Source organism: Sciurus vulgaris (assembly GCF_902686455.1).
Source record: "Sciurus vulgaris genome assembly, chromosome: 15".
Taxonomy (NCBI): Eukaryota; Metazoa; Chordata; class Mammalia; order Rodentia; family Sciuridae; genus Sciurus; species Sciurus vulgaris.
The window spans coordinates 33,594,636-33,619,788 of NC_136476.1; the positions used below are offsets into that span (position 1 = coordinate 33,594,636).

Sequence of the window (25,153 nt, forward strand, 5' to 3'; positions counted from 1 at the left end):
TGCTTTGGAGAAATATAAAATCATGGGTCTCTACATAGAACTATATATTTAACACATAGTGAGTTTATGTTTAAATGAACAAGTACCTGAATTTTTTTATTTTGTAAAACAGTAAATATTGATAAATTAACATTAAAAATACTTTAAGGTCTACAATAATTTTTGAGTATGAAGTAGTCCTCAGACAAAAAAATTTGAGAACTATTATAATTTATCATTACTTGCACAATTATTTTAAATGCTTACAATTAGAACAGGAAAATGCAAAAGGAACAAGATTGAAGTTTCATAATCCTTGAAAACCTATCAGAAGACAATGATTTTCTTTGATTTACTTATGTGTTAATACAGACTGTTTATCAAAATTATTTTTCAGTTAATAAAAATTTAATAAAGGATTTTAAAAGTTAAACCCTGTCTTCAATCTCAAAGCAGTTTCTACTCCCTTCTATGGGAGATTCTTGATTTATCTATTTAGAACTAATGAATTTTTAAACCAATTTGTACTAACATACACTTCTTTGTGAGCTCTTACATGTATAAGTGGTTAGTTGATGCTTAAGAAATCTGTGCATAAAATGATATTAAACAGTTTCACAATGTAACTTACTGCCTTTCTATAATTCCACACCCCTAAATCTAAAACAGTGCCTAGACACAGATTTTATTCTACATTTTATTGTATTTAAATCATTTCTGAAAGAAAAAATATTCCCATAAAATAGCATTTGATGTGATATTAAATAAATTGGGTGACTGACTTGAGCCTTCTGGGTCATCGCTAAAATAAATATAACTAATGAGGAATAATTTTATTAATTTCAACCCTGATACACACACACACACACACACATACACACACACATACACAGCTAGTTATTCTTGAATACCTAATGAATTTTGTGATTATGGTAGAACAATATTCTATGGCCACTCATTAGGAATTCTCATCCAAATTGCATAAAACAAAACAAAAAAAACCCATGGATTATTACATCGGCAGTACTGAAATTTAGAATCTGGGTTGATTTTAATAAATAAGAAGGTAAGGGGAGGGCAGTCCATATTTTTTAAAAATATTTATTTAAAAATAAGATTTCTAAAAATACAGTACATAATACATTTCAAGAGAAGTAAAAATTTCACAATTTAAATTAAAAACAATCAGCAAACAGAATATTACATGAACAAAACCAAACCACTAAAATAAATTAAAGACAACAACAATGTTGTTCTTAAGGTAGATACATGGTTTGTTTTTCATTTTAAGAACCAGTGTAGATCTTTCAATTATACAAGTATATCTCAGACACATGGTTGGTTCTCACCTGTTATTTTCAAACATTTTTCTCCCTCTTCTCAACATATTCTTAAATCTACTTTTTCCCTATTATCATTAGCACTAAAAATGTTAGTGAGGATTTTCTTTAAATTCCCTTAGGGGAATAGACAAGGCAAAATAGTAGATAATGAAGGAAAACAACATTCAGATTTACACATATGATTGACTGAATGAAAAAAAAATGCCCGGCAAATTTAAAAACTGACTCTTCATATGGCACTTGGAACATACCATTATTAAAATACCAGAAAGGTCTTTTATTTTGGGGATACAGTGTCAGGTATAATTTGGAATTGACACAAAATTTTAGAAGCCCCTGAATAATACAGATTTTGCCTATTCATTAAACTTGCTAGTCAGGTTAAACAAACAAAAAAGACTAATTCCTGTAATCTAAAACATGCACAGAGCATGATCCACACACATTCAGTCCTCCCAAGAGCCTATCCTTGTCACCCTATGTCACATATTTGTCTGAGTGTTTCTGACTGTGGTAGAGTTTCCTATTATATCTTTAAGTTGATTATTTTCTCTACCTATGTTTTGTTTGGTTTACTTTTTAATATTCTCTCCAAGAAAAATGGTGGCAAATTCTCCGCTACCCATCACTTGAAAAACAACTGTAATCAGTCACATTAATTTAAATCATGCATAAAAAAGCTGAATTACTCAGAACTAATACAGTGGCAACACAATCTAGGAAATAATTCTTGACCGACTAGAGAGATCCATAATGTTACTCCCTCCCATTTTGCTTTCAAGTAAATTTTGCTTTCACCCCAAATACACTCATCTGGATTCCCAGCTATCATTCAAATGATCTGAAGTCATGTTTCACATAAGTTTCAGACTTGATTCTTTTTTTCCATTGAGAATTCACTGCAAACCCATACATAATATCTACATTCAAGGAAAGATTGATTTTAGCTGATCAAAAATAAAGCAAAACATTTTTAAATGTGATTGTCTACTTTTTCAACACATATTTTTTCAACACATATATACTATTATCTTCTTGCCAGAATGATTAACCATTTCAGCTAGTTTTAAAGACACTAAATGAGTATTTTTAGAGCTTAGGAGGAAGAAATAGAGAAACTAAATGGTATACATAGCAGTGTTACAACTGGACAATTACATTTAAAGAGTATTTGTCTCCATTTTTGTAAAATGAATCACTAAGCAAAATTAGCTTTAAAAATAATCTCACTCTGAATTTTCATGTAAAGTGAGTAACAATATCCAGACTTGTTCTTCCTTGTTTGGTAAAGTTTAATTTTCTATTAGCAGTTTTGCTTAAATCAAGGTATATTTGCATTTCTTATTGGGAAAGTGTGTATATTTGTATATACACATACACACATGCTTTATATATAGAGTGTTCTTTAATTTTACTTATCTTTATTCCCAAAACAAATAGCAATATGATTCTTTAAAGCCACTGCAGATTAAAGACACAGAGATGCCAAATTCTTAATTTGTAATAAAAAAACACTGCTACTAATCCTTCATTTTAGCACTTTGCTTCAGTATTCACTAAGTGTCCAATAAGCTATATAATTCATTACAGAAATAAAAGCATAGTTCTTATTATTTTTTATACAATGCTGCAGAAAAAAACAAAAATATTTTTTGTGAAAAGTACAACTATCTTTTGTAACTTTAGCCTATTAAACTACCTTTTAAAGTAGCCAAGCTATATTAAAATACAAAATTAATATCCATACCTAACCTAACTGGAAGGGAAAAAAAATCCAATAAGGAGCATTTAAAACTCATTACATCAAGGCAGCAGTTGCAAAAAGTAAGACCTGGTAATAAAACTAGTACCATTCACTTCCACTTTATAAACACATAGATGCGAGAGGAAACTCTCAGTCAACCAAAATGAAAATTAACTCTTTGGTACAGGAATTAAAAATGTCACTCAATGCTAAAATGAATAGCACCAGGATGTTTTAGTTGTTGAAGTTGTAAAACACTAACTTCAGGCACCAGTAGGTTAAAGTATCACCCATGCATACTGGCAAGAATACAGAGCTCACAATATGCAGACAAGCTTTCCCTTTAGTTAACAGCTACAATCAAACCCTGTATTAAGTCAAAGAGGCAAGCAAAGTCGCAAAAAGAAACACATCTTTTGTTGCTGCTGTTTTCTCCACATCTTTGTTTAAATATAATTCTATCAATACCAAAAAAGCCCAGAGTGTTGAACAACTGTGCTAAGCACTACATTACATGGTACAAGGAATTTAAACACCAACAGAAATGGAGACCTTCACAGTATCAAGAAATCCAAAATATCCCAAATGATAAGGTGAAAGTCACCCTTTATATTCAAATTATTGTTTTTTTCTCTGGTGACAAAATTTTCTATAACACTATCCTTTTTTTTTTTTTTTTTTTTGCCCTAAGACACATGTCAAAAAAAGTCCCACTTTTTTTTTTTCAAATTTAGAGCCATCTATTCATTTCCCTTCTGCATTAAATATAGCTGCATTTCCACATTATTTTTAATACTGCATGTTGGCATACACTACCAAATTACATATTTAAAGTTAATTTCTCCAAGGCATCTGACCAACTGAAGAGAAAGAGCAATATAGACTCCGTAAATAACCTGAACTAAAAGCTAACAACTCTTACAGAAAATGGTATCAACAAGAGATAGGTTAAAATAAAATGACTACGGCAAGATTCTGTGAGGTCACAGAAGGTGTCTGCAGTCAATCCTGTTGCTGAGATGCTAATTACTCATGCTCTGTCTGGCCTTCTCCCCATCTTATTAAGTTTCCCCACTCTCTCTATCCAATTTTTTTGGCTGCTCACTACTCATTGATTCCTGTCCTCTAGAGTGATCAGGGGGAAAGGACATAATAACAGTAAAAAATATGACAATGGAAAATATCAGTAATATCAGTGATTTAAGAATCTTGAATACTGTTATTTCTGTTTCAAATTAGCACTAGAAGGCAGTATTGCAACTTCTGAAAAACAGATAAAAACACAGTGAATTCTATTGTTAAAAAATTGCAAAATGATAATGAAAGAAGTCAGAGAAAAGTCACTCTTAGAGATAAACCATCACCATCCCAAAGGTAGCAGAAATGCTAAATATTGACTGATAATATAACAACATGGTTCAAAATACTGCAAGCAAGTAGGATCTAATACTTTCTCATACTCTATTGTAAAAGATTCTAGAATTCAACAGAGAATGGTTAAAGATAGAGCATACTAAAATTTTTAATTTACAGGCAAAAATCAGGTTGATTTTTAGAACAGAAAGCAACAATGTGGGCATTAAATAACATACTCATTCATTAGTTAATTACATGGTTAGTAATACTAGCAAGTAGAACAGACTAAATGTACTCGACTTATTAACTACTTATATTTTTTCAAAGAGAGAGTAGTAGAGCTTGGATGAAAGTCTAATACCTGTACCTATGTAAATTACTTAATGTTTTTAAGTATAAACTTCAAATAAATTCTAGATATATCTATGTATATTAGAGGTCACATCAAAAACTTGCTTAAAGTAACTATACTTTAGTAAACTTGAGCTAGGTAATCTATTAACACATGAAGCACAAGAAGTAGTCATATACTTGAGAAAGTCCAGAGAGAAACTAGCAGCTATATTAGTGAATATTAATGCCATATTGAATCACAGCTAGATACATTATGGTTTTATAGTAACATGTGAGAATCCTAGAACTGTCCCGTGATTTAACACATAGAAAATCGTGTGGTCATAATCTAAATTAGTTCACACTTCTTGGTTGCAAGTATTGTCCTAACTTAAGTTTTCCTGGTTAGCATTCAGAATTAATAAACCCTTTAGAGCAAAACATATTTCCAACTAGATGACTTGAATGGAAGTGACTTGAAAATCTCACTGATTATAGTTATAATTAGCCACCATACTTAGTGAAAATTCCTGTATGCATTAGTAAAAATGCATTGATGTTAATTTTGACAGAAGTTATATTCAGTTGTCATACTGAATTTTTTGCATGCTGATGTTTTCTACTTGATTTTTCTTTTATTTTTCAGTGCTGGGAATTGGACCCAGGCCTACCTTATGCCCTACCACTATACTACACTCTCAAGCTCCTACTTCAATATTATGAAATGTAAATGATTTTTTCTTCTGAAAGAGAGGTTAATATGTTAACTCTAACTTTAAATAGCTGTCTCTTATGATAAACACAATTTTTAGAATATGACTCTTACATAAAATAATATTTTTATTACAATGAAACATAAGCTAACTTAATATTTTTAAGTTTAGGTTACAAGTACCAATAATTCTTTAGCCAAATGCTTACTGTTGAAGGATTCTGAACTCTATTCATTTCTGCCTATAATTTTGAGCCTCTATTAAGCCCATAAACATTTCTGTTTGCAGAAAACAACTAATATGATTGCTCAGGAGGTACAAATGCATCCTAGAAAAACCTTTCCTCTCCAGAAGCCAAATTAATGACTTTGACAATGTAAAAAATTCTTAATTTATATTTGGTTAAAATTAAATGGAAAATTCATAAAGAAATGCTTCAGTCCAAAACACAGATTATATCAGTAATCTCACTACTCATAAATATTTTCTAATGCTCAACACCTTTAGTTAACTCATGGTTATCCAGAACACATATTAAACTGCTTGCTACAACTACAGGTATAATTCAGACTGGAGAAGTTAAAAAAGAATGAAGAAAAAAAAAGTTTTCAGGCAAAAAATCGAGTTAAAAAAATCATTCCAAAATTGAGAATGAGAAAACTAAATGTATTTTTAGATACTCAGTAAAACATTCTAGATACTTAGATGCCATTGTAACTATAATAAACTTCTGTGTTTTATAATGAACTGGTAAGTTTAAGGTAATGGCTTTTCTAAGTCTAAGGAATTAATGTGCCAAAATAAGATTTAAAATAAAATACATGAAATGGCTTAGTTTGTCCTAATCTAAATTTGTGGATTTCAGTAAAAATTACACTAAGAATGTACATAATGAAGGAAAGTAGTCATCTTCTTTTGAGCTAGAAATAACATTGTCAACAGCAACATATTCATTTTCATAAAATTTTATATTTTTGTACATGTATTCCTTCTTAGTGGGTACCTCTGACATGTTCAGAATTTACTTATGGGACAGAAAACCTCTAGAGCCAGTATAATTACATCAATTAGCCAAAAGAGGGCGCAGAAAGAACACCAGAGTTTAAACAATCCCTAGGAAACTGCCATCTAGCTATTATCTAGTAGTCTAACAACAATTACAAATCTCACAGTAGGGTTAGGTGTGCTAACTTGAGAATACTGTAAATTACATCATAAGCCTATTCAGATACACTTTAATACATATTTCTATGTAAATATGTTGATATGTAGCACTTCTGACATTCAAACAAAATAAGTATATACTTATCTAGTGCATTAGTTTGTAGTTCAATAACTTAAGAGGAAAAGGGTACAGAGGGATCAGAACCAGGGAAGGTAAAGAGAAAGAAAGGAAGAGAATATGCCCTAGAAGTGGTAAATCTAAGAAAATAAAAAATATATATCCTTAGAATGGGAAAAAGACTTCTCTCATTACCTTTCAGTATAGCTACTGTTACTACATAAAATATGTCCACAAAGCTCTGTACAAGGTCTTCACTTGGCTCTGCTGTTTTCTCAAAGTCCTTATGTGAAAGGAATATATACAATAAAAGGTATTCAACTGATATCTACCTACATTATAGCTACATTACTTCCTTTTCATAGTTCTGCCACAGGGTCAAAGTTGGTCAGTTAGCTTGCACAAAATTCAACCCAACTGGCTAACACACAAACTAATTTTATGTTTCTGCAACCCTTATAAATATATTTGTTATATTAAATTTACTATGCTCCTGATCAGCACCAATAAATACCTTCATCTGCCACTAAGTTTTAAAAAAATTAACACTTTATAATTAGAACATAAAAAACATGGTATTGTTTTTGAGAAGAGTTGATTCTATTATTTTAGGATATTTTATAAGATATTTACAATTTCTGAATGAACTAGTCATAGTATAACTAATTGACTAACAATGGTTACCTTCTGTTTCATTAGTTCCCAGGTATGATTTCTTACTTTCAAAAGTAACTAAAGAAAAATATTAATATGGTCCAAGAACTGTACACTATTTTAATCTTCTCTTCAGGGGAATGACTGTGAGTACACAAAATTTTTAAAAAACATGGATTTTGCAGTATTCTAATGGAAAAAAATTAAAAGCTAAATTTATTTCAAAGCATACTAAATGTCTTTTCACCCAAATGATCTGTGCTTTCCAATCACTATTAGCAATTTAAATCTGTATAATGCTAATGATAAATATAGATCATTCTATTTTCTTATTTAAAGGTCATTTCCTAACATTAGCTACTGATAAAAGGTATCTAGAGCAATATAAATTATAGCTGGCCAATGAAAATTTAATTTCAATTTAGGTGATTATCAGTACATGAAAGTTAATAACTTACTTTTATTAGTAACTTTTTATAAATAAAATTTCAATGAGTTGGCCAATCTCTATTATATAAACCTCCAACAAATAATTGTAGATTCACTAGTAGATAAATAAAAGTAAAAAGGATATATATTTTTAAAAGCACAATATTCTTCTTTACACTGTACATTATATAGTATCTAGTTATACTGGAATTTTAAAAACATATGCATTCTAATATAACTGCACTAGAAAAAGTAACTGGAATTATTGCAAATTTTCTACCCTTTTTGCTCATTAAAATTTTAGGGTAAACAGGAATGTATGCCACTGGTCACAAATTTCTCTTGGGAGCAAATATCCTTAACAATCAATAATTATAACAGTAAAGGGAAAAGGTAGGGAAAATTAATATGGGAAAAATTAATCTTTTCTTTATTATAAGGTAGGTAGCTGGCATTTTACTTTAGTGGTGTTTTATTTTGGTTCTAGTAGAACCAAAGAAAAGGAGAAAACATTAGAAAGCTGCTCTAAGAAAACACTGCCTTTTGTTGTTGTTCAATTCTACACTGCATTTAAAAAAATCTTGCAGCACATACAAAAGGAAGCATTTTAACTTGTATTTGAAAAAAAATTACATAAAAGGTATAAATCAAGTTTTGCAAAATCTGAATAATTAAATTCAGATTTCATTAGTACTACTTAAAAGTGAAAATTTAAATAAACATCTGAAATTTCCCATAAATTAAAATCTGTAACACTGTCGGTACTAAAAAAGAAACTTATGTACAATTATTTCATCCTAATCGCTGCCTTTTGAGTTTAATAACAAAAGCATTTATAGAAATCTCTGTGGAAAGCTAATTTGAAAGTAAACATGCTTTAAAACTTAAATATAGATCTTGTATTAGTCCCACAACAGGATCAAGATCACTATTAAAATAAAGCCTGGGGCACATTATGATGCCTAAGATTGGTGGGTGGATTTTAATTGACTTGAAGACTGTCATAGTTCTATTATCATAAAACCTGTAACGCATTTCCAGCATGGAGGACCCATCTGTGCCCACCATCCATCTGTTTAGACGTGATTGGCAAAGTGGTAGGGAACTCGCAGTGGTTGCCTCTGCCTGAAAGGAATGAACCACAGGATCTTCCAACGAGTGCCAAAAACTTCTGAGAAGGTCTGCTGCCATGGCTTTCGGGGCCTCGATCTACAGAAGACAGCATTATTAGTGAAAGACAGCACTCCCATGGTGCACTTCAGTCAGCTAAAACAATACAGGTTGGCTGGGGATCCATTACTGGACTCTGATGAATTGTGTTCCAGCATCACAAATACAGCTTTTCTTTCATTGTGGCATGCAGCTGAGTTTTAACTCTGGATAGCAGATATTGTATCTGCATCGTCAATCAACCTAGAGCAACTTTTGAAGCAGAGGAGAATCTCAGGATTAATAGAATGTGTGTCAACAACACAGTAGCAAATCTCTTTTGATGTACTTTCAGGACAAATAATTTAACTTACTTTAGTTAGACAAGGAACAAGAATGATCAGTACTTATTTTGTTTAAAAACTATCCTGGCTGGAAGACCCCCTACTATAAGACTGGGGTATGCCTGTCTAGCTCCAGTCTCAGACAAGGCACCAAGAAAAAGCCATCATTATATTATCTTTCCATTATACATACATGGTTCTTGAGTGTGGCCAGTTGTTTCAATTTTTAAGAGCAATACACAGTTCACTTTTATACTTACATTTCTTCGCAACAGTTTGACATCTTTTCAATAGATGTTGTATCCTATTAAAAAAAAATACTCAAATGTAACAAATTTATCAAATCTTTATCTATTTTGTGACGACTTAAACCCTATTCAGAGAATGCTGAAGATTTAAAATGTTTAAATATGGGTACTGAGAATTTTAAATGATCTACATATACTGTTGCAGTTCCCTTGGAAAAACAGAATCAACATTACATTATACCAAAAAATTATTCAAATATAAAACCTCACAAAATTTGTGGGAGCATCACTTCATTAAAATTGAAGACTGTGGGCTGGGGTGTGGCTCAGTGGGAGAGCCCTTGCCTAGCACATGTGAGGCACTGGGTTCAATCTTCACCACATAAAAATAAATAAATCAAATAAAGGTATTGTGTCCATCTACAATTAAAAAATATTTTAAAACATATATGACTTGTTTTCTTGATCAAAGTCTGGTACTTATTTTCAACTCAACTGTCAGTAAATATGCATTTTAAAATAGCAATATGAAAGACACTAATGAACAAAAAACTAAGAGTTGGAGTACAATTGGTTCTAGATTTCTGTAAATAATAAAATTTAACAAGGTTGTTTATGAATTTGTCATATCACAACATATATTGCTCTGAAAACTGAAGTTAGCTAATTGGTATATTTTAGTAAAAATGATTTCTTTTTTTTTTTTTCAATAGAAAAATCACTCTTCATAGTAATATAATTTCTTATTATGTGTTTTCTGGAAGGCCCTAGTAAAATATAAAAGAAAAATAACAAACAGAAAGAAGACAGCTTCGAGAAATGCTGGCTTAAACTACTTATCATTAGACTGGCAAATTATTATAAGTCATACCAAACTAATCAACACACAAATGCACAATCTTATTTTCAGTTAAAAGTTTATATTTGAAACATACTTTAAAGCAGTACAGAATATATTCTTTCAAGTATACAAAAACATTAGCTAAATTTTCCTCTTTTCTCCTTTGCTTTACCTTAATTCCTAGCTCACATAGGGCAGAAGGTAGACTTCACCATTATTAAGTAGAAATGTACATACAAATGCTTATGGCTCAACTCAAATTTATCTGGTGTTGTGAAACTTTTTTTTTTTTTTTTTTACAATGATGCTAACAAATAGCACCTTTGTTTTAAAAAACTTTTTAAGAGATGTTACATGAATAGCTTATAATATTATTTTCTCATGCATGAATAGTTGGATAACCACAGTTAAGCATACATAAGGTTAAATAAATCTGCTTTTTAGATGACTAGTAACCAATAACAGAGCTTCAGTTACAGATTTTCCAGGGATTTGTAAAGAAATGACAGATAAGCTACATGTTCTCTATATATTAGTTTTCCTATTATGCTTTGAAATTCATGATATCTGAAGACAATTCTATTTATAATTAACCTTTCTTGGTTCTGTTGCATAACTTCTTCAAAACAATGTGGTTTTTATTTGTTTGTTTATGAAAATGTAGTCTACAAATATACAAGACATTAATAGGGGATTTCAACAAAACCTGGGCTTCAGGTACCACATCTGAAAAAGAAGTGAATTAAGTCATTTGGATGGTTTATTAAAGTCTGGTAGTCACTTCTTTCAAAGCAATTAAGACAGCCCATTCAAAAGTACAAAATAAAAGAGAGAACAGAATCAAGAAGCTATCAGGAAAGGTACATGGATGGTCTAAAAATCACGGCCATGGATAATACCCAGATACATTTCAGGATAAGGAAGTCAATTTCAAAGTCTATTACTTCTAAGATTATCATCAGCTAATATTAAAGAAAATTTTTACTATGTAGAATTTACAACTTGGCTATAACCTTCAGGAATTTGTGGCAATAAAATAATCAATTTTAAAGACTTCAGATTTAGATTTCATATAGAACCAGCTTTAATTTTTATATTTTTAATACCTTTCTAGAACCTATTTTAGGAAATAAATAGAATTCTACTTTTAAAATCTCATGACTAGGTTACTCTTTCAAAGGATATGATGTCTACTACCACTTTATGAACAGAATTTGTGAGGCTGGCTAAAATAGGTTACTTTCACCCCCCTCTAGAAATGCCCAATGTTTAGCTCTCTGAAAGTTGGCTATTCAGAAAACTGTTATAAGAAAAAAGTACAATTTACATTTGGGCATCCAAACATGTCATCAAGTTTTTGTTCTGACATTTACACAATACACTAGAGCAACACAAGTTATGTTAACACATTCACAAGCATCACAGAAACAGCAAAGAAGAGGGGAGATGTTACTACTGCCAGGGAGTAAAACCACAAGTTATTCTCAAGGGCTAAATCAGAAAAAAGTAAATTAGGTTTTATTTACCTTTGTTTTGTTTAGAGAAAAGTGGAATTTTTAAAATAATTAAAATATTTCTTTTTACGTGTATCTATTTTTTAGTTTGAGTCAATGGATCTTTTTTGTTCAATTTTATTTATTTATATGTGGTGCTGAGTATCAAACCCAGGGTCTCACACATGCCAGACAAGCGCTCATCACTGAGACACAACTCCAGCCCTAAAATAATTAAAGTATTTCAATGCAGAGAACTCCATTCAATGCAACTACCAACACTAAGTGCCCATCAGAAAAGGACCAATAAGACATCAAATCTCAAAGAGTATAAATACAATATATAAATTTAAGTACTGCCCCCCCATTCACTCTTCTAGATATGATAAAAAGAAAAGTATTTACTGTAAATTGCTAGAATGAGGTTCTATAACTTTCTGAGAAGTATTTATGACTAGTATGGCCCAATGATCAAAATACCTAAAACTTTCATCAGTCTGCATAACTAAGAGATACATGAGAATTTTTCACACTGGGGAAGTTTTGGCTTCACAAAAATATAGGTCTTACTCGTTTTATTAATTAACACTTTATATTTTCATGATGATTAATCTTATTAGCCTAGGAAATTATCTCTCAGGTTTAGTCCAAAAACTAAGTTGGACTATAAAAGAAAATTATATCCCAACTAATAAGACTATACCTGGAACGGGGTGGGAGGGAGGAGTTGCCAATAGAAGGAGAGAACTGTATCTACTGGTTGTATGTTAGAAAAATGAAGGATGAGGTGGGGGGAAGTTGAAAAGCAAGAATTTATCATCAGAGGTTTGTTAACAAGCCTAACACTGGTAAAGATAACTTGATGTAGTCCATCCAACTAACTCATCCTGCTTTGAGTTCATTCTCACCAAGCAACACTTTGCCACATATGTTATTGCATAGGAGAAGGAATGTACTGGAGTCCTTTGGCACCCCTAATGATGGTCTATAAAGAATATACTATATCTTTTGAGTCACAAGCTCTGGGCCTGATTAACGTTGGAAACAGTTTCAAAAAGGAGTTTCTAGGCCTGTCAAACTGGAACGCCTATGAAAGTAAAAATATTGTATCAGTTACAGAATCCGCAAAAACAGTTCAGTCTAACCTCAACAATCATCTGCACTCTGATCTTACTATTGGTCTTACCGATGCTTCTAACTCTGCTGCATATAGCTACCTAATTCAGTGACTACATGCTGAATTAATCCAGAGTTCAAAACACTTATCAGGAAAAATTTCTCACAATTAGAGATAATATACTTGTTTTCTCTGTTACTAATTACTCCCAATAGTGAGAAAGTGTTTCACTCGACTTCTTAGCACCCCGGGTCAGTGTACAAACAGGAGCTCATTTCACTTTGAGTTTAAATGTTTCCAAAGCACCTAGTAGGATATATTGCACAAAATGGGTAACAATATAAATTTACAGCACTAAATTCATTTCACATGGCCAAAAATTGCATTCCTTATTTTTAATTAAAAGTTAGTTTTGCAATCTAACAATAGAAAATGTTCTGTTAATCTTAACTCCCTCTCCTCGTTGGAAGCCAGAACTATTTTCCTCATTTGAAATGAATGGTTCTTTAAACATCCAGCTCTAACAGAAGATTAGCTATGCCTTTTATTTGGGATGTAAAGTTCACATAAATATTTAAGCAATCATAGAACCAAAGTGAGAAGGCAGCAGATCTTATGTCTGCAGCCACTGAAAGTCTTTCCAAAATAATTGCCACACTCCTTTTTATCAAGCCATGTTCCTGCTCTAAAACCTTAAGAAAATTCCTTAAAAACTCTGTCCTTCAATTTCCAAGTAATAATGTTTACCTAGTAGGTTTTTATGGTGATTAAATTGGTTACTATGTGAAAGTTCCCAGTAACTCCTCAATAAACGTAAGTACTAGTTTTTGATAGTGTCCACTAAATACTTTCTGAGAGGGCCTAGAGACAGGTTCTCAATTACAGCAGAATGTAACCCTTCAAAATTACATCTAAACAAACAAAGAAGTTTGTACAATGAAAGATAAAATGACAGAGACTTAATACAGAGATTTGATATATGGGCAACTATCTATATAAAATCCTGTGACCACAAGGAGCTTATAATCCAGTTGAAAAAACAAGCCCTAAGTATATAAACCCTAATTCATTTATTCATTGTCCATCTATCAAAAATTTACTAAGTACCTATTTATGACACAACCTCAGCATGAAGGAGCTTACAATGTACCAACAGCAGTCAAGTTTACAAGAAAAAACTAGACAGGAAACCAGAGGGGATGAGTATACACAATTATGTGTTATATAAATAAATCTTACACTAACAGAATATCCAAAACAGCTGAAAAATTATGCATATAATCAACACTCAAATTTAACTACTCTTACATTTTTAATACCAAAATTGTTCTTTTGATAAGGTTTTTGGTTATCAACAGAAGATGGGTGTTAAATGTGTCCCTTTTGATGGGATTTGAGGAATAACTAATATAGCAATATACTATGACAGAGAGAAGCATATGAATCACTGTGGCAAAAGATCACAAGAAAACTATAAGATATACTGCTTTTTCCAATTACATGGTGTTTTAAAATCAGGCTAAATATTTATGTGTATTTAGATCATAAAACAGTAAAATAAGTATTTGGGGAAAATTCCAATTAAAAACAAAACTCATATATGTTTAGTTTCCTTATCAAAAAAGCATCTATTTAATCACTCAGCAATTAGTAATGTTTTAATAAAATTAAAAGCACTATTCTACTACAAAAATTATAGAAATACATTTACACTGTCTTTAATTGCTTTTAATTTTATTAGAAATAGTTCCAAGTAGTTGATGACACTGAGCAAAGAGAATGCATTATAAATAGACTTTCATGGCACTGGGGTTGTGGCTCAGTGCTTGCCCAGCATGTGTGAGGCACTGGGTTCAATTCCCAGCACCATGTAAAAATAAATAAATAAAATAGAGGTGTCCATCTACAACTGAAAATAAAATTGAAGAAGTTATATCGGATCATATTTATGCTAAAGAGCAATTCAATTCCACACATAATTTTAGAGACAGCAATGTTGATGATGATTCTTTTTTAAGAAGAATGTCTTTATATTACTATGGAATACAACTCGATATTTAAACGAATACCTTGGCAAGGGAGAACCTAGTTTCTATAAAATTCTTTATTCAAAATTCAAAGAAATTATTATATTCAATATCAACATATGACATTAAAAGCACCTAACAAGAGTAATCAAATTTTCAATTTTAATGATTTTTCTAGTTTTTAATAAGGTACTGAGAATAATATTACAATTGGAAATACTGTGTGGGGAAATATATTTATTTATTTTGTCTTATTAAACAAAACTATAACTCAGAAAGGAAAGCAAAAATGCTACACAGTGCTCCCTTTGTAGAAGTATAAGTGAGCTGGGTTCAGCATAATTAACAAATGATTTGCATATCTGCAATGCTGACTTGGAGTTGAGTAGATCAAACAGTATTTGTATAGAGATTGTACTAAATGCTGCTAATTCACCACACTAATTCATTGGGATACTTGGCAAAATTTAATTACAAGGATTAATAATCTCAAGCCTACTTTTCTGGGTACATATTAAAAAGCAAGTAAATCCACTAATTGATTAATAATATGCTATTTAATAGATAATCTTCTTTAAACTGATTTAAAATTTTAAACATAAGATACTTTTCATTACACAAGATAACCAAGTTAAAATTACATCACCCTTGCATTTGTGTTTCTTTCTATAGTTATTTAGGCAAACATTAACTCTGCAGGTTAAATATGAGCCAATACTTATGGGGAGAAAATATTTTTCTCTTTTAATTTGAAAAGCTTTGTTTTAAGCTATCTTTAGTAATTCAAATAGAATCCAACAATAGTAGCTATGAGACAAAGTACAAAAAAAATCACTGATTTTACTTGTGAAATTAAAGCCTTTTACTAAACTGCAACTAAATACATCTTTCTCACCCTACCCCCACCCTCACTACAACTGAAGAAAGCACTAAGCTCCAGAGACACCATCAAAAGCTTATGCTATTATGTAAACTCCACAGTGCCCAGGAAACAAAAATGCTTGTATACAAAATTTAGATAAACTGTCAGAGGAGTGTCATGGTAGACAATAGCTCACTGTCAGAACCTCACCAGAATGCGCTGGACCAGCTGTTACAGCACTTCTCCATTAACTCTCTCCAAGCCCAGTCACTGAAAACATGACTAACACAACCACCCAGCACTATTAGTACTCATTCTCTTCAGAATGGACATTACTTTTGGCTGTGTGACCTACTGCTCAATAATTCTGACAACGTCCATTATGTTAATAACTACACCATGATTTCATTCAGAAACAGCAAAAAAAAAAAGAGAGAAAAAAAAAAAGCCAAATAGTCTAAGAAAGGAATAGCTAGAAGAACTTGTTTCCCTAAATAAAAAAGAATGTCTCAAAGCAGATTATTTTTAAAAACACCTTATCTCCAATATTAATTTTGGTAACAATACACAAATACATATATTTCAATCCTGTTTAAAATTAAATCAAAAAGTAATCAAAGTAATCCTTTAAAATCAGTCTTCAGATTAGTCTATTTAACAGAAACATCTGGTTGTGTTGAGATCTTTTAACCTTGGAAATGAGATTAGAAATCCACTATTTTTAAGTAATTTCTAATTATTTTATCTGGGTCACAGATAATCTACTCTTTCTAGGTTTAAAATGACATCAGATTATCATTGCTATGATTATCCTGTTATCTCCCATCAGCAGGAGGATGGGACTTCTCTTCTTATACTTGAGAGAAATGATTTACTTATTCTAAGTTAAAATGAATAATGGAGAAAAATTACTGGAAACTGACATACTGCTTCCCTGAAACCTCAAGAGAGAGCATTTGTTTTGGCTGTTTGTCTAGTATGCTTATAATCAAGCTATGCAATTTTTTTTAAACCTTTTTTTAAAATATATTTTTAGTTGTTGATGGACCTTTATTTTTTATTCATTTCTTTATATGTGGTGCTGAGAATAGAACCCAGTGCCTCACACAAGCGAGGCAAGCGCTCTACCACTGAGTCACAATCCCAGCTCAAGCTATTCATTTTATACAATGACATCGCCACCAGTGTTATCCCAAAACACCTCTTAGATCTCTGAGGTACAGGGGTAGGTGATGGAGGAAAACTTCAGTAGAATGATTAAATTTACTGTGATTTCTTCTCCCATTTCTTTTCTTTCTTTCTTAAGCTACCTGACAAATTCATCACTTCTCACACTTTAAAGAGAGATCCTTGAATTCATATGAATACAAACAACTTTAAATAACTAAGCCTTAAAGAATTTGCACCAATGTGGGGAGGAGGACATTCTCATCTCCATTCAAAAAGAATAGTGGTTGAGATGCACTATGAAAATACAAGTAAATGCAATTAAAATTGATGATAATTTCTATTGTATTTGTATTTAAGAGTAACTATGGTGACTAAAGAACAGACTAACAAATAGAATATAATATCTCTCTTTCAATATTTATGCTTCTTGGAATGCTTCACAGATACGCAATTTCTACAGGTAGAGCTCTGTCCAGTACAGAATGTTCTGAGAGGGTATTTCACATATGCAAAAGAGGTGAGCTTTTGGACAGATCATTATTTAATAAATGTGGTTTCTACTCAGTTTTAGAAACATCACATCAGAACTCAATGTCCCTCAATGAAATGTTATTCAATATTACAACAAAAAGAAAGAAAATTGTACAATTTGAGAATTAATATTAATGTGTTTGCAGAATGGAACTGTCAGAATGGGGTACTTGATATACATCCTTCAAAAATGAACAAAAATAATGAATAACTTACTTAGGTCCAACTCAGAAGAGAATGTTAAAATTTTAGAGTAAGGATCTTTAAAAATCTTGAAACCTTAACTGTCTGACACTATGGAGCTGGTAGGTGGGAAGGAAATCATTATCCTCTGCTATAAATCTGACAGCCCTCACTAGGTACATGTATTCTTGGCTGTGATATTCCCAAGGTCCATTTCCCAGTCATTAATGGTTAAGCACTAGAAAAATACTGTTACAGTATCATAAGATTATATCATTGATTTGAGTAAATTCAAAAAAGGAAATTCAAAAGATGTAAGCTTCACTTACCAGTTTTGACAAGACTTATTAACTAGAAGTTCATTGTTATAAAATATGAACAAGCAGAGAAGCAGAGAAAAAGATTTTAGGGAATAACTTATTCTCATCTTTGCTGATGTTACTATTACTATGTTATTTATCATCATCACCATTACAGAAATCACAAGGGATACTGCAAAGTATTTCGAACTGAATAATGAAATATTCAGACATTTCTCAAAGATATATGAAAGGCTAAAAAGACACACAAAGAAGTGTTCAACATCATTAACCATCAGGGAAATTCAACTTGAAACAAGATAGTATTTAAAACTACCAGAATAACTACAATTAAAAAGACTGGCAACAACAAATGATAAGGAAGATATGAAACAACCAGAATTCTCATATATTGTTGGCAGTAATGCAAGATGGCAGAAACATTTGCGTACAAGGTTCAATATTTTCTTATTTGATGAACCAATCTTACATGACCCAGTAATTTCACTTCTAGAACATGTTCATCACCTCATAAAAAAATCCAAGTACCCGTAGCTATCATCCTCAGTCCCCTAGCTCTAGTCAATCACTGATCTATTTTCTGTCTATATAAATTTGCCTATTCTGCACATTTCATATAAATAGAATCATAAAGATGGGATCTTCTTTCAGTTAGCATAATGTTTTTAAGGTTCACCCATGTTGTAGCATGTATCAGTACCTCATTTCATATTTTCATGGACAAATAATATTCTACTATATGGATACACCACATTTTGTGTACTCACAATCAAATGATGGACATTTAGATTATTTTCAATTTTAGGTTACTATGAACAATGCTGCCATAAATGTGCAAGTTTTTCGTGTGGATACAGGAGTGGAATTGCTGAGTCTAGTGGTAACTTTATGTTTAACTTTTCAAAGAACTGCCAGACTGTTTTTCTAAAGTGGCTGTACCATTGTATATCACCATTACCAATGTATCAGAGTTCTGATTCCTCCATATCCTCACCAACAATTCTTATTATCAGTCTTTAGCCCCTAGTGATTTTGGAGTAGTACATGATCATGGTTTTGATTTGCATTTCCCTGATGACTAATGAGGTTGAGAATCTGTTCTATCTGTTCATGTGCTTATTGTCCATCTGCATATTTTCTTTGGATAAATCCTTTGGCCATATTTTTGTTGGGCTTCCTTTTTATTATTGAGTTATAAAAGATTTTTATATATTCTAAACACAAGTTCCTGATCAGATAAATGATTGCAAATGCTTTCTCTCATTTTCTAAACTGTCTTTGAACTTTCTTGATAAGTATCCTTTGAAGCACAAAAATTTATAACTTTGATTAAGTCCAACCTATATGGTATTTTTTTTCTTTAGTAGTTTATGCTCTAAGATACTACCAATTGTCTAGTCCAAGGCCACCAAAGTTTACTCTTGTTTTCTTCCAAGAGTTATTGTTCAATCATTTGAAACTATGATCCATATTGCATTAATTTGTTTATTCTGAGAAGAAGCTGTCCAACTTCATTCTTTTGCATGTGGATATATAAAATGCACAGCCCTTCTGATCAACCTCTTCAGTGCAATAGCCTCTGGACAGTCTAACTGAATGTGTGTAATCATGTATTTCAGAAAGGTCTCCAGCATTACATAACATACATGTCATGTATGAAAAATTGTTTACCAGAATATAGATAGTGAAAAAAAGAGATAAATTGGACTTAGTAAAAATTAAAAAAAAAAAAACAAAAAACTTTTGTGCTTCAAAGGACACGATCAAGAAAGTAAAAAGACAGCTTAGAGAATGAGAAAATAGTACCATTTATTGCAAAAAGACTTCTTTTCCCCACTGAAGTCTTGGTACTTTTGCTGAAAATTGACTCACCATTCATATAACCACAGTACATGCATAGTTGGCCCTCCATATTTGTGGATTCCACATCCAGATTTAATTAAACAATCATATATTGAAAATACTAGGAAAAAAAAACTGTGTCTGTAATGAACATGCACATTTTTCTCTGGTCATGATTCCCTAAACAATACACTATAGCAACTATCTACATAGCATTTATGTTATATTAGGTATTATAAGTAATCTAGAGATGATTTAAAGTATACAGAGGGATGTGTATGCAAATATTAATGCCAACTTGTATAAGGGAAATGAGCCCTCACTGCAAATTTCATTATCCAAGGGCACTTTGGAAATAATCTGCTCCAGATAGCAAGCAACAACTGTATATTTTGGACTCTCAATTCTATTTCATTTATCTATATGTCTATCCTTATGCCAGTACCACACTTTTCTTGTTGCTTTATGATAGTGCTAATACATTTTTCTTACTATATTTTTTCACAGTATATATTTTAGTATCAACAATTTTCATGTATAATATATACATGGAGACCTTTTAGGTACATGATTACACACAAATAACTAACTTATAAGAAACAACTTTGTAAAGGATGGTCAAAAGGCTGTGTATTTTAAATTTTGAAAGACATTGACAATTTGCCTTCAATGAGGTTTAAGTTAATTTATTCTCCCATCAATAATGTACAAGAAAATTTTTGTTCTACATTTCCTATAATACCATGTATTATCTTTTAAAACCTTAATAGGATTTTTCTCATTTAAAAAATATTTTCTGCTATAGTATAGGGGTCATCTCTACTACTTCTGAAGAAAGTATGGTATGATAATGTGCATTTCAATCTTTAAAAAAATTTTTTTTAGTTGTCAACGGATGTTTATTTTATTTATTTATATGTGATGCTGAGAATCAAACCCAGTGCCTCACACATGCTAGGTAAGTGCTCTACCACTGAGCTACAACAGCCCAGGGTATTTCAATCTTCATCTCTCATGGCTTGTACACCTGTAGTATCAAACTGACCTATGAGACAGGAAAATAAGTGCAACTCTGAGGGAACTAGTACCTAATATGATACTTTATGTGTTTGATACAATTGTTCCCATTAGACAGTGCGAAAAAAATGAAAAAGGCAAATAAATAATACTTTTCAAGTTCATATAAAAAATGTAAAAATAGATGACATTATTTCAAGACTTTTCTGTATCAAACATAAAATGAGAAGCTGTCAAAGGGCCTTTCAGACATCCTAGATAAGCAATGACAATCACTTATTAAATTAGTTTGTATATCAATAAATTAAAAATATATGCAAAAATAAACTTAACTACTAATGAAATATACTAAAAACTCCATTTTTTAGAATTTAGTCTAACTAGTTCAAAGAGAAAAAGAAAGCAGTGTTATCCTTAATATAGAAAAAGTGGTTGAATACTAGATGCCAATCAACAAAATAGTAAAAATACGGCATATTCATTAAACAGAGAATATATAACAATTTAAAGAGCTGTAAACACAAAGTATGTAGTCATGCAAAAACATTTTGTTAATTTTCAAAAACAGGATACAAAATTTTATGCACACTTCTGTACCCGATTATAACTCCTTTAAAATTATATACAGGCATATGAAAATAGATTATATTAAAGATTACAGGTAATTTTCTCCTTTGAGTTCTAAATTTTGATAACTTTAGAATTAAGTTCATAATTAGGTAATATGTTCATAAAAATTTAACTTTACATTAAAAATATACTTACTGTGATGATACCAATTAGTTGTGTATAAAAGAGTCCAGTTATTCCAACTAACATAGTAATGCCCATGAAGGCAGCTAGTCTCATTATGGCCAATTCATGTCTAACAACAAAGAGGTCCTATAAGGAAAAAAAGAAAAGAAAGTCTCAAAAACAATTTGGAGAGTTGCTTGTTATTGCAATAAAAATCCAGATTTGAGCCTTAACATACAGCCCCTTATTATTTTAAAAGAACTACCTCCCCCCACTCCTGAATTTGTTCCCCTTAACCAATATATCAATAATTGAAAATATCAAAAATAACTTTTCAATTTACAATAGTAAGCTGAAAAATATAAGGATTTCACTACTCTATTATGTCAAAAATCCCTCTATCCCAGGGCTGCAAGTTATGCTTATTTGCTTTTTAACCTATATGTAGAAAAAAAAAAAAACGAATCCCAGATGACACAACAATTTTTGGTCTACAAAGAAAATTTTATTTCACTGCTAAAAATGCTGAATGCAAAGCATGATTCATATTATTAAAGTTCAAATAACCAAAATACCTAGAAATTATCTAACTTTGTCAAAGGGGAAAACATATATAATAGAATCATAAGGATTCTACTTCAAGCCTACTTCATTCATTTTTCCATCCTATTACCCAACTACCACTGTCATGCTTTATGATATGTAGTAGAAATGTAAAAATGATATAGTTCTCCATGCCCTCAAGAAGTACACAGTTTATTTAGAGAGAAAATCCAACTTTGCAAAACTCCAAATGCTGTAAGGGGGACGTGTGCAGAAAGTACTGTAGAAATGAAAAGGAATATCTAGTAGGGTCAGCTGGATATGCTGCAAGGGAAAGGTGATTTTCTGACTCAAGGTGTAAAAATGAAGATCCTGAAAGTGAGACAGGTACAGGACAGGAACACGAAAAGCATTTCATTCAACAGCACTCTTGTCAACCAAATATACCAGAGGAGGGAAAGAGTCAAAGAATTAAGATTTCTTCAGGAAACCAGTTGTTGCTAAGCTTTGGAGTAAAACAGTCACAGTGAATAAAAGCAACGAGCGGACTGGAAAGCCCTGCACCCCAAAACACAATCACCCACATGCCTTCTTTAACACTGATTCTGGTTAATGAGTAAGGTATTCTGGTGGCACTACCAAAAGTAGGGAGACTACTGAAAATAATGTGCTTGCTTGAGACAAAAGAAGTGATACTTCTCTGTGTATCACAACAATAAACCACTAGACTCAAGCAAAACTCTAGTTTTGCACCCAAAATACTTATTCATTAGCCTGGAAAAACTTAAAATTCACCAAGACACTTCAAGTGCTATACAGCAATCAATTATTAGACAGTCTTTTCAAAAGGTTGGTTAAAAAAACCTAATTTGGAATTGTTACAATACAAAAATGAAAAGATGGGACTCTTAAATACATTAAGTTCTGCTATAATGAACGCTATTTAAAAACACAAATTTGTTCCAACATAATTGATACATTAAGCAAAGACTTGAGCATTACAAGAATTCGTTTCTTATGCAAGATTTTATCTGCAAGAAACCTAGATGAACAAAGAAAACTACATCCTGCTGAATCAAACCATGTAAGAATACACAAAATACTTACCCACCTCAGACATCTTCCAGTCCCCAGTGTCTGTCACATGTGTGATGAGTCACACCCACACTCACATGTATCTTACAATTTTCCCTCCAATTTCAGAGACTCTACTTCTATCACTTCCCAATAACTCACATTCTGCAACTGTTGTGATGCACATTCTCCTGAGAAAATGTGAGGTCTCTTTCAAGGTAAAGTACCAGGCTTATTGTAGTGTCCACGTATGCCTTAACCATCTAATATGAATAAAATTGTACTACTATTTTTATTAGGTTCTTATCCTTTTAAGTGTCACTGATGAAGTTTTTGAGTCTTATGGCTCCATTTTCTCATAGCCCTGTAGTTTTGCTGCATGGGTTTACATAGTAGAATGATTTTTTAAAATATACATATTGTAGTACAGTAGAGTTTACTGTACTAAAATTATCATTTTTGACCAAATAAAATCCATCCTCTTTTCCCAGTGAAAAGATTTTAAAAAAATTTTAGTCAAGTACAATTTATAAATGCCAGAGACAGTGATAAGACTAAAAGATCTAGTTATAATACAGATTTATTCATTTGGTTAAACATTTATAGTATTTATATAAAACAGGAAAATGTTTTGATCTAGAAATTACCTTTTTATTACCTTTACACTTTCAAAAAACAATTGTATTCCAAGTTCACACATGCACGAACACTAAATCCATATTTTTGAGTCATTTAACACTGTTCTCTAGAGAACAGCTTTAGTTCTAAGATTTTTTTAGATATAGCACTCTCTGAATCCAAAAACTGGCTTAGGAAACTTTATCAAAATCCCAAGAACTCATTCACTATTCAAGATCTTTACGAAATGGGCTGAACAGTACCCACCCAAAACTGTAAGTTCTAACCTCCAGTGCCTCAGAATGTGACTACATTTGGAGATAAGCCTTTAAAGCAGTAACTAAATCAAATTGAGATTTTTAGGGTAGGCACTAAACCAATCCAACTGGAGTTCTTATAAGAAGATGAAATCTGGTCACACAGAGACACTAGGGACACTCCCACCTAGAAGAAAGATGGCATGAGAATACAGGGAGAAGGTAACCATATATAATCCAAAGAGAAAGGCCTAAGGTGAAACCAAATCTGCTAACACCATATTCTTAGACTTTCCACCATGAGAATTGGAAGAAAATAAATTTCTCTTTAAACTACCCAGTCTGTGGTATTTTGTTATAGTAACCCTAGCAAAATAATATAAACAGTAACTATTCTTTACTGTTTCCATTTCTTCCTATTTTTTATTAACACATGCTCACACACTATCCTCTCAAGACTGAGGATACCTGAAACCACACATATCTTCCTGTGCATTTCTTCTCATCACAATCTTCCCCTCACCCCTATGAAAAGGTAAAGGGTACTGATTCATTCTTCATGCATTTTTGATACTGTTTGCACACTGCAAATTCCTTCTCTCATTAAGAGACTACCTGTTTATTTTTTTTATGGTATTTTTTGATAAACTCAAGTGCTTAATTTTAAGGTAGTGCAATTTATCTTTTCCTGTATCAATTCCCCACCCCGCCTGGGTACCGGGGATTGAACTCAGAGGCATTCAACCACTGAGCCACATCCCCAGCCCTATTTTTTGTTTTTTGTTTTTTATTTTTTTTTTTTTTGTATTTTAGAGACAGGGTCTCACTGAGTTTAGCACCTCGCTTTTGCTGAGGCTGACTTTGAACTCAAGATCTTCCCATCTCAGCCTCCCGAGCCACTGGGATTACAGGCATGCCACGCCTGGCCCCTGTGTCTAGTTTTATATCC

The 25,153-nt window shown here is 31.7% G+C and overlaps 1 protein-coding gene across 3 annotated transcripts in view; it reads right to left on the bottom strand.

Annotated features, from left to right (window-relative positions):
* Positions 1-7,298: 7,298 nt before the first annotated feature.
* ZDHHC21 (zDHHC palmitoyltransferase 21) overlaps positions 7,299-25,153 on the bottom strand; it is a 61,229-nt gene continuing 43,374 nt past the window's right edge. For all 3 annotated transcript variants that reach the window (XM_079113144.1, XM_079113142.1, XM_079113143.1), the window contains 3 exons: positions 21,743-21,859; positions 9,587-9,630; positions 7,299-9,042 (listed from right to left, as the gene is read on the bottom strand). In XM_079113144.1, the coding sequence (XP_078969270.1) occupies positions 8,910-9,042; positions 9,587-9,630; positions 21,743-21,859 (294 nt within the window). In that variant the 3' untranslated portion in view covers positions 7,299-8,909. The remainder of the gene's footprint in view (positions 9,043-9,586; positions 9,631-21,742; positions 21,860-25,153) is intronic.